Source organism: Alligator sinensis, unplaced genomic scaffold, assembly GCF_000455745.1.
Source record: "Alligator sinensis unplaced genomic scaffold, ASM45574v1 scaffold19_1, whole genome shotgun sequence".
Lineage (NCBI taxonomy): Eukaryota > Metazoa > Chordata > Crocodylia > Alligatoridae > Alligator > Alligator sinensis.
This window is the reverse complement of record NW_005841916.1, coordinates 3,277,565-3,288,885: the sequence shown is the minus strand read 5'-3', so window position 1 is coordinate 3,288,885 and position 11,321 is coordinate 3,277,565. Positions and strand designations below refer to the sequence as shown.

The following is an 11,321-nucleotide window of genomic DNA, read 5'->3' as shown; positions in this document are numbered from 1 at the left end:
GCCTGGCGCTTGCGCTGTCCACAGTTGTTGCCGGAGTCAAAGAGGTGGACCGGGCAAGGCAGTCAGCTAGGGTCCCATCTGGGTTGCCAGAAATTGTTGTCCCCAAAGGACAGTGGGTACGTGCCCGGTGCGCTTCTGCCAATAAACACAAAGGGGTGGAGGATCCAACTTAAACTTTATTTCTGCGCAAAAAGCGGTGCTTGGCAATCGTTCGCAAAGCAAGCACACCCCCCCAAGTGGGCATCAGCCTTATATAGCTACGTGACAGGTTGAATTTGCTGATGTGGTAAATTGTGCAGCAAGCCCAGCAAGTAACCCCCCTTCCAACCCCCCCCAGGGACCTCGCTGATATAGCCTTTCCTTCTAGCAAGGCCAGCAATTAAGCAACTAGGCAACAAGCGATCTCCCCCAGCCTAAACAACCTACTCTATGCCCTTGGTTAGATAAAATACTTTTTCAAAACATACAAAGCTGTTCCCAAAGTATAAAAAAACATATAAAAGTTTCAAGGGTACTCATCAACATCACTGGTGATATTATGCCTGGGATTCGGGACATTGACAGCAAAACTGATTAGAATATTATTTAATTATACTCTGTGGGTACTTTTGCAGACTGCTGATATCAGAAAAGAAAGTGGACCGTTTGTGTGTAGGTTAAAGTGCATAACATTGCATCAGTTCATTTTCTGGAAGTTTTCTTTTTAGTAAGAGCTAGGAACTTTTCTTTAAATAAAGGCTTAAATTATTTAGAAAATGATCATCTTAACCTTTTTTTAACCAAGAATAGTTTCCCATTTGTTCATAGCAGTTATGAGAGATGGGTATTGAACTTGGTATTCACTGAACCTAACCTTCAGTTAAATCCATGAGAGTTTCAAGAGGTACCACCATTTCTTCCACTCTACCAAAAGTTTCACACTATAAATAAGTAGTATAACAAAAACAGTTCAAAGAACATATTTTCAGATTATTTATTTTAAAATTCTACAGTATTTTTAACTTTAGCCATGAGCACATTCAGTTACTCAGTTTTGGTTCACTATGTTATATAATATCTGGAGAGGTTTTTGGAAAGGACAAAAGTCTGATGCCCAGATCTTGTCAGAAGGAAATTAAATTGCTTTTGTTTCTCACTGTGAAACAGACAGCTATTCACTGTTTCTTGTTTCTTTTCTTTACTTTAAAGCTGCAACTTTCAGTAAATCTTCATTGTGATTTGTGTATGCTCTTTAATACTTTCTCCTCAGTACTTCACCAGAAAATAATTTTGCCTAATTAATTTAATAATTACTGTGCATATTTAAAAATATACCTCCGCTTCACGTGTTGTTAGCTCTCCTCTACTTTTGAAGTTTTCATGAAATCAAAAATAATTTTGACCATTTGCCAAATTCTGCTGAAGATGGTTTTATGAATTCTGTGCTGTTATAATTTTATGCCCCCTTTCTGATGCACTGGGTAGATAAGGAGCTACCTATGGCTCCTGGATTCTGTGGATAGTTGTATATAGTTCCAGCATAGCCCGAGTAATATATTAACCTATACACTAACCATATGGTTCCTGAGAAACCATATGGATGCACAAACCATATAGCACGCACAACTTTTTCAACCCCAACATTTCCTCTGTATTGGAGCTGCATGGGGAAATGTAACATCATAATTTTTACAATATTTATCAGAAATGCATTAATTTATTGTCCCCTTGTCTGGAGAGGATAATATCCTAACGTACCTATCCCAGAATAGTTATTTGGCTGTAGATACCTGGTATAAGTTATCTATTTTAGATAACTCCCCTCTAATAGCATCCACAGACTACCTGTGATCATATTCTGGAATAATTCCTCTGTTTTGAAGGTGGAATAGTTAAGAGGAAATTATTGAATTCTAGAACACTGTGCCTACACAGGGAAGTTAACCCAAATCTGTTTTTAAGTGTATTGTGCCTGACATTGGCTAATGCTGCTTTTAGAAGTATTCTGCTATTTATTACATAGCTTGCAAATTTTAGATGTAATGATGACTTTTATACAAACCAGTGTTTTTCAGTACTTTCCCTCTTTTTAGTGCTAGTGATGCTCTGAAAGGCGAAGGATTACAGGAAGGTGTAGATTGGCTCCAAGGTAGGTCACATTACACTGTCACTTCATTTCCTTTCCTATTAGATTTTTGTTTTCATTTTTTAAGTTTTCTTTCATTATTTCATTTGCTTTGTTTCTGTCCATTTCTGCTGTCAGATCAAATTACACAGTGAGTACCTGCTAAACTAGATATTTTCCCCTGTTTGTTTTTTTTTCTTTTTTTAAGTTACCAGTTTCTTCAGTGGAATCATTGTGGCAGAGAGCTTTCCTTTTTTTAAAACAGATGTTAAATTAGAGAAAACATTTTCCTTCAAAAGAGAATTGCTAAACTTGAATGTGTACTACTGGAAATAGTATTGGATGGTTTAAAAATGTTTTCCTGACAATAATAATACAAGGTGCTCTTGAATCTTGTTTATTACACATGATAATTTAATTTATTTTCCCAATTACTTTGTTATGCTCCAATTCACATTTTCCTCATGTTTTAGTGTCTTGTGTTTTAAATGGTAAATAAACAGGCTGAAAAATTTGTGAAAGACTCTTAAAAGAGTGGGAACCCATACTGCAGAGCAATGTTATAATACTTCTGCCACTAATTATTTCCAAATTGCATCACGGTATCATTCTCTTGTTACATTACAACATTTTAGGTCAGGGCTATCCAACTGGCGACCCAGGGGCCACATGTGGCCCAAGCAGGGTTAAGTTGTGGCCCCCAGGTTCATGTCTGGCTGCTGCTCCCACACCCCTTGTTTTGGTTGCAACAGCAGCCAGAGTCTCTGGGCTGCCCTTCCCCCCCTGAGCTTCTGCTGCCCACCACCACCCCAGGTGGCAGCACAGCACAGCATGGAAATTGGAGGGTGAGGTTAGGTTTGGGTGAGTACTCAGTGCAGCAGCATTGGGTACAGCTCATGTGGGCACATGGTTCACCAGGAGATGCCCATGCTGCATGCTTCCCATGTAACCTGTGGCTTGCTCTGGTGCAGGGCACGTAAGGCCCCCACTGATGCAGCCTGCAGGTTGTATGGTCCTCGGCTGCTTAGAATTTGAACAGCCATGTTTTAGATGACTTTTAGGGATAGTTCTTCTTCCCACAGAAGGCAATAAGGGTCTTGACTGTAGGATCCAGATTAGGTGTGTATAGAATAGCCCATCTTTTGCCAGTATTTGGGAGGGGTGAAAATGATAAAATGTGTATATTTTAAATGCACCCTAGAGTGTCCCATGCTGTTATATAAAGGAAAGCTTAAGACATTTTAGCCCTTTTCTTCTTGTGTTTATTTTAGGCCCCTGCCACATGTTAGATTTAAGATGTAATTAACCAGCATAAGACTTAATGAGAGGCCCATCAACTGATCAGGGCTACCAGCCATGGGGGTGCACCATGTGCTCTTGAAGCTGGGAGCCTATATCTGGTGGGGCAGTAAGCTATGGGAGCTTGCTACTTACCAGTGCAGAGGGAGCCTGGGATCACAGTCCCTGGCTCCCCCTGCACCAGCAGTAAGGAATGACAGGGTCTGATAACATGATCCCACAATCACACCTCCTGCTATACCCATGTAGCATGGCAGGAAGCATGATTGCTTGGATTCCATCACACTTTTACCTGCACATCTGGAGAGGCCTTTAAGAAATTCCAGGCCAAAAATGTGAGCAACCCCAAGTTTTAAAATGACTTTTCCCATTTGAAATCTAGACAATTTCCAAAAACAAAAAGTGAAAAAACTTTACCTGGCCCTGAGTCTGCTAGTTTTTCTGCATGTTTTTCTGTCTTAATTAAAATATTGTATTCTTCTTGTTGGTTTAAGAAGGGCTCAAATAAACCACTTGAGAAATTAAGGGTGAGATTACACATTACAATCAGATCATGTTAAGAGCACTTAAAACATGAATGACCGCATGTTAAGGCTCATAAACTAGTACTAAGTGCCCTTAAAGCATCTTAAAGTTTTGCCACTTCAGACCAGGAAGCTGGGCTATGTAACGTGAGTTACATTAACATCTGAGTGTTCACGTGAGATAAAACCACCAATTTGCAGTCCTCTTTGTTTCCCAGGTGGCTTTGTTCCATGGTGGACTAGATCCAGGATTCTGTGGCCCTGGACTGACAGCTGGGAACAGACAGGCAATGCATGCATGGGGATAGAGTGAAAGGAGAGGCAGGGAAAACTGGTGAAGGGGCTAGGGGAGGGGGGCATAAGGAAGGGGTGAGGGGGGCAGAATTGGAAGGGGTAGAGGGAAGCAGGGAGTGGGTGGGTGAGGATCTGCCAGGCATCTGCCCCCCGAATTGCCCAACTCCCAAATCACCCCCTCCACCCGTAGATTGCTGTCCTGACACCCCAACTGACCTCTCTCTACCTCATCAGCCCCTCCTCTCCCAGATTACTGCTATGCCACCGTGATCAGCATGAGAGTGGCGGAAGTGCCAGTGGGATGGTTTATCTTCCCTGCTTGCTCCTGGAGTTCCTGCAGACCATGCTGCCTCTGTGCACCTGGATCAGCTCCTGCCCGGCCCCCCACTGAAGGAGAGAACTGGGGTCAGGGGAGCAAGAAGCTGCCAGGCAGCTTCAGCGGCTGGTGGGGGCTGGAGCCAGGTGTGTAGTGGTGGCACAGGCTTCAGGGAGCCTAGGAGCAAGCAGGGAGAGGGACCCCTCCCTCACTGGTGCCACCAGTGCTCTTAGGGTGTCAGGGCAGCAATCTGGAGGTGGAGGGGCCAATTTGGGGTGTCGAGGTCTATCCAAGGACAGAGAGGGGGATCTGGGGACTGATGGAGGCAGTGGGGTGATTGGGGAGGTTAGAGAATTATCCCAGCAGCACAGGGGGGCCCTTCCCTCCCTTTCAAGCTATACTGTGGCTTGAGAGCCGATGAGCAGGGCAGGCATAGAGCAGAGGTGCAGCCCCTATCCCAGGGGTGGGTAATTATTTGGCTGGAGGGCCGCTTAATAAGTTTTGCTGAGCTGTCAAGGGCTGCAAGGGTAGCCCCGCCCCATGACAGGTGATCCGTCCCCTGGTCAACATCTTGTGCCTGAAAGTCCCACTCCTCACCTTTGCCACTGGAAGTCCCTCTCCTTGCCCCCAGAAACACCTCTTTTGGGAGGGGGGTTTGCCATCTTGGAACTGGAAAAAAAATGATATACTAAAAATAAAACATCTATGATAGCATACTTTAATTTTATTTCAAAAAATATTTTTGTTCTGATTATGTGTGCTTGTGTAGCGTATATTGAGGTGATTGCATAATAGCACAAAATAAAGTCTTACCCTTGTATTTTGTATGTGTGGAGGAGTGTGTGGGGTGTGGTTCAGGGTGTGTTGGGGGAGAGTTTGTTGGGGAGTATAGGTTTGTGGGGGAGGGTATGTCAAGGAGAATGTGGGAGTGTGTGGAGTAGAGTGTGGGTAAGTGTGTGGGGTTTGTGGGGGTGAAGGGGAGTGTGGGGTGTGTGGGGGTGGTTGTGGGAGATGTGGGTGTGTGTGAGGGGGGTTAGTGTGTGTGTGTGTGGGTATGGTGTGGTGTGGGTGTTGGTGTTGGGGCCCTTTCCCACATGCCCCCCCGGCGCATAGTTCCTGCAGCAGGTGGCACACCCTTGGGGTACTTATGTCCCATGGCAGACAGAGTCCTTTGGTGGTGTCTGACTCTGTCCAAGTCCCGGGAGCTGCATGTGGCAGCAGGGAGTGGGGCCAGGCCAGCCCAGCTGTATCACGCAGGGCTCCCTGCAGCTCACGTGCAGCTCTCTGGACTTAGCTGGCAGCCGCATGCGATGGAGCTGGCCCTGGTCCCTGCTGCCCCAGCCAAGTCCTGGGCTCTGCACATGAGCCAGAGGGAGCCCCATGCAATGGAGCTAGGCTGGCCCTGTGCTCTCGCCAACCTGGGGTCCATGCTCCCGCTGCCCCACCATGCCCCAGCCCCGCACTCCTGCCAGCACCAGCCCCCACCCCAGGGCTTTGGGCTCCTTTTGGCCTTGGCGCTGGCCCCATACTCCTGCCCAGATACAGCTTCCCCCTGCCTGCTGATGCTTCCCTGCTTGCTGCCCAGAGTGCTGCATCAGGGACAGTAAGTGGAGCTGCTGGAGGCAGGGGGATCCAAGCAGTTTTTTAGGCAGGAGCAACAGCTCTGCCCAGAAGCTATATACAGTGGCTGAGCCTGGGGCTGGAGCCAGGACCGGGCCCCTCCCATGGGCTAGGGTGGGAGTACAGTACACTGCCCCAGTGGGAGTAGGCAGGGCTTGTCCCTATGCATAACATAGCCAGGGAAGCCACAGGCTGGGCTGGATACAATTAATTGGTGGGTGCCTCCCCACAGGCCAGATGAAATTGCCTGGTGGACTGGATCCAGCCCATCGGGTTGTATTTTGCCCACCCCTGCCCTAGCTACACCCTCACTCGCCAGCCTTCTGGTGGCAGGTCTGAGCAGTGCACATTGGAGATGGTATTAGCCCCAAATGTATGGCTGATCGCTAGCACTGGTTAACCTTAACACTGACTAACGTTCCTTAGAATTACCACTTGCAAACTCTGATGTGTAATCTTATCCTAACCTTACAAGGTAAACAGTGAAAGGAACTTGCTCACTAAAACATGAAAAAATAAAAATGTTGTTGAATCTTTCAGTTAAAATAATGTGAAGTGTACAAGTAACTACATAGACATTTTGGTCTAAATTTTTTATGTAATTGATAGTGTTCTTTTAACCCAGCTCCTATGACTGATTTTATTATATAACCCCAAGCAAGTCATGAACCTGTCTATTTCCCCATCTGTGTGATAGATCCTAAAGTACCTACTGCTGAGGGGGCTCTGTTTGATCTGTGCTTTGAAGATGTGAAGCACCTGAACTGTTAAATGGTGTTTTTTCCACATGGAATTAAGTTAAACATTTACACTACCTTTGGGTGTCTATACAGCTGCTCCAGGGTGAAGGGGGAGGAGAAGGATTAATTAAAGCAGCTCTCAGAGAGCTGCTCTAATTAAAGCGCTTGCAGTGTCAAATGTATGTTGTGTCCTGCACTTCAAAATGGTAGCGGATGCACTTTAGCTAAAGCTTGTTCAACAAGATTTATTTAAAGTGCCCCTGCCGCCATTTTGAAACAGGGATGCTGAACATATGTGATGCGGAGGCTGCTGGAGCAAGCTAATTAGCACACTCCAGCAGACTCACAGCAGATTCGATTAATTGAGTCTGCTCCGACATATGTTAATGAGATGTCCTTTGTTTCTGTTGTAGAGCTAGGTAAAGAGCTAGAGACAGTTTGTTATATTTGCATTATATCAGGGGTGGCAAAGATGCACCCACAGAGCCCTATCATACATCCGACCATACTGCCTGTGGGTCTTGGACTAGCCCCATGTGCCACATGCAGCATGTGCCTGTCTGCTGCTCTGCTGGATCTGGTGCACACACTGCATGTGGAACATGGGGCTGAGCTGGGACACATGGCCCCAGATCTAGCATGCAGTGACCACTCTGGACCATCCCTGCATGCTAGATCTGGGGCCAGTATGGATTGGGCCCACAGAATGGCCCTGTGCACTGTATTCAGCATGCAGGGTTGAAGTGGCGCAGGTACTGCATGCAGCGCACACCCCAGACTACACATCATGCACAACACTCAGAGCCAGGACTGGAGCCGGTATGCATGCAGCAGGAAGGAACAGTCCAGGGTGTATGCACTGCATGTGGTGCACAGGGCTGGTCAGTGGGTCTGATCCAGCCTGCAGACTAGCCTCTCACAGGCTGGATATAATGCAGTTTGACAATCCTGCATTATATCAATCTTAGTCTGTACACGTTTCTTACAATTAAATAGATATTAGTTTTATATTGCATGCAATTTTTGGTTGGTGTGGAGATTCTGTATTCTTGTGTATTTAGGTAGTGCCTTGCATATTGAGTGCTATTGTACTATTAAACAAACAGGAATAAATTCAACCATTCACTTCGTAAAATCACTAATTTTCCTTGCTACTGAAATTAGGGTTAGTCACTTTAGTAACAGAACTTGAATGATGGGTTTGAACTTGACCAACAATATGATGACAATATTTTTACAAGGCCTTTTATACGAACTGGTGCAATTACTTTATGTTTTAGTGTTCTGCTTCTTGCAAGCCACTAGATGTCAGTAGTGATCCAAAGTCAAGTACAGCTAAACTAAATTATCTTAATTCAAACTTCAGGAAAGAATTGTTTTAATAAGGTGCTATTTTATTCATTATACATTATGCTGTCTTATGCATTAACTGAATAGCAGAGTATTTCTTCTATTCAGAATCCTGTCTGCTGACTAGTGAAAGAAAGTTTTTTGGTTGTTCATCTCCGTGTATTTTCTAATTAATTACATCTGTACTACCAAAACTCAGTGAACAAAGGAACTGCTTATCCATGTTCATTCGCATTTTGGGAAAAAGGCAACTCACTAAAATATTAACATCACAGTGGGGATGATACACCTAACTCACAACACAGGGTTTCTCAGGATGGGTGTCTGATGTTTTCCCATAAGTTCCCTCCTCTTCTCCTAAATTCTGTCACAAAGGGCAACTCCTGATTCTACAGGGGTGAGATGTCTCAGATCTACAGAGGTATAGGCCATATCCATGTTGGTCTGAGAACAAGGCAGACAAGGTTCTTCGGGTAAATCAGATATATTTTTATTAGACCAACTCAGATAGTTGGAAAAATTCTTCTTTGCGAGCTTTCAGGCACAGGTACCCTTTGTCGGGCTGAGGAAGCATCTGCAGTTGATGTGTGCTCTTCGTGGATGGAATGAATAGTAAAGAAGCCAAAGGCTGGTATGCATGCAAGAAAGCTGAAGATATCATAGCACTCATTCAGAAGTGCTTGAATATTAAGAATATTATCTTGTTCTTAAAAAGAATGGTTTTAGTTTAACTGTCATCCATACTGTATTTCTCCATAAACTAAATAAGTATGCTTTTTGAGAGGTGGCTAACATGTGGCATTCAGACAATACTGTTTTATGAAATAAAGTTGGCAGAGCAGAGAACACTTTCATTTCCAGAGTAATGAGTCTGCCAGAATGAACGTGAGTCTATCAGAGTGTGACTATACAATACACGACAGCCTTGTGCAAAGAGTGTCAAGTTATCTCTGAACATGCTAGTTTTGGCACACAATATTCCAGCTGTCAGAATAAGCCCTATTTAGAAATAAGCCATATTTTCTTAGTCGCAGCATTAAACGTAATGTGGCTATACTGCTTCTGGGTCTAGGGCTAATGCTTGCAGAGTTGGCTTGTGTATATCTGCACAGCACTGACTTGCACTGTGTGGACTCCAGCATACAATAGTGTGTTCACAACTCAGGTGTATCTGCATGGCATTGCATTATGCAATGTAGACATACCTTTAGAACGGGGTGGGCAAAATGCGGCCTGGGGGCCGGATGTGGCCCGCCAGGCCATTCTATCCGCCCCGCAGGGCCCCTAAAAAATTTGGAAAATTAATATTAATCTGCCCTGGGCTGCCTGTCACGTGACCCTCGATGGCTTGCCAGAACTCAGTAAGCAGCCCTCTGCCCAAAATAACTGCCCACCCCTGCTTTAGAAGCTGTTAGGAACTAAACCCTTCTAAGCCCCAACTGACAGTTCCAAAACATGAGTATAGTAGGAGCTGGAAAACGCATTTGTGAGTTTCAAGTTGTTATTTTGAACCGTGCTGCCCCATCAGGTCTGAAAAGAAGAAAAAAAGAACAGTGTTTGTGGTAATTCTTTCTGTTTAGCTGGCAGCAGTTGGGAAACTACTTGATTAGAAAGATATCTATGAAATAGGAGTGAATTTTTCCTGTGATTATAACTACAGCAAAAAGTATATCGATCAAGTTTTGTCATCCAAAATTAGATTAGCTCTTCTTGGGTGCCATTTTCACTTTGAACAAGTCTATTTTTAATATAAAAATGACTCTCTTTATGTTACCAGACCAGATCCAAGCCCTGAAGACGTGAGAAGCTAAGATGTATTACACCACTTCTTACACTTTTTTTGGAAGTAGATGTGCAAGCCTCTTGGAAAGGAAGACTTAAAATAAAGAAAAGTAATTAGCTAAATGTATTGCATTCTGTTGTTCCCTTCTATTATCTTTTCCAGGGCCCACAAACAGTAAGTGTTTTAGAAAATGTATCACCACACCCACATATGTGTTGCAACTAGAGAGAATGTTAAAATGAATGTTAATAAATAATAAGTGTCTGCAGTTATTTATTATATTAGCTGCTTAAAATTTTATATAATCCAGATATCCTGGTATTCAAAGGTGACTCATGACTTTTTAGGTGCCTCCTTTTTTTCTTTCTTTCAGTGCTTGACTTGAGACACCTTTGAAAAAATGTTTTCTTTCCAGATGATAGGCGAGCACATTTTGAAAATCATTAGGTGTTGTTATGGGTACCCATAATCACTAGCCGTTTCTGCAAATCTTGTTCAATGAGTTGACTAGATCTGTTTTAGGCTTTTAAAATATCCATGTATTATTTGCAGGTTATCTATAACCTGTCTTTTAAATTTGAGATATGCAGGTTAATATGTGGAATGTGTTTTGTTATAAAATGATTTCAGATGTTTAACTAACTGATTATATTGAAATGTATTATGTTTGTGAATTATGATCACCATGTACAAGGTTCTATTAATAAAGACAAGACGTACTGTGTATTTTATGTTTTATTTTAAATGGCAGTGTATTTAGGGATGACCTTTAGATGATGAAGAATTTTTAGTTAATGTTAAGTTCATTTGGAACATCGCTTTATCTTCTAAGGATATCATGGATACTACCATGGGCTAATCCACTAGTATATTATCCTGTTTTATATTGCCATATAAATCTTTAAATGCTATCCTGGTATCTTATCTTTCATTGTTTGCAAACTTCTTCTCAGTAAGCTTGCATAATAAAAAGACGCCTCACATAGTAGTTTGTTACCCTGCTCACACCTAAGAGCTTAGTTTCATAGTACCTGTAGTTTATCTGTTCAAGAAACAAAATTTCCAAAAATGAGAAGGTGACCATATTTGTTAATGGAGTAAATGGGTGAGCAAAGAAAGAGCTACAGTATGGAGCTCTTACCGATTTTGTTTCCTTGTATATTCAAAACAATGTGCAAACTAACTGAAAGCATGCTTCCTTGGGAGATGAGAAGCCACCCTTAGGAGAAATGTTTTGACCAAGGAGACCTCATGCTACAATGTAATTGCTTTCACATACTTTCAGTTAAAT

The 11,321-nt window shown here is 43.2% G+C and overlaps 1 protein-coding gene across 2 annotated transcripts in view; it reads left to right on the top strand.

Moving 5' to 3' along the window:
* ARL6 (ADP ribosylation factor like GTPase 6) overlaps positions 1-10,773 on the top strand; it is a 43,943-nt gene extending 33,170 nt beyond the window's left edge. For both annotated transcript variants that reach the window (XM_006018897.3, XM_014517590.2), the window contains exons 7-8: positions 2,073-2,128; positions 10,025-10,773. In XM_006018897.3, coding sequence (XP_006018959.2) covers positions 2,073-2,128; positions 10,025-10,050 — 82 coding nt within the window. In that variant the 3' untranslated portion in view covers positions 10,051-10,773. The remainder of the gene's footprint in view (positions 1-2,072; positions 2,129-10,024) is intronic.
* The last annotated feature ends 548 nt before the right edge of the window (positions 10,774-11,321 follow it).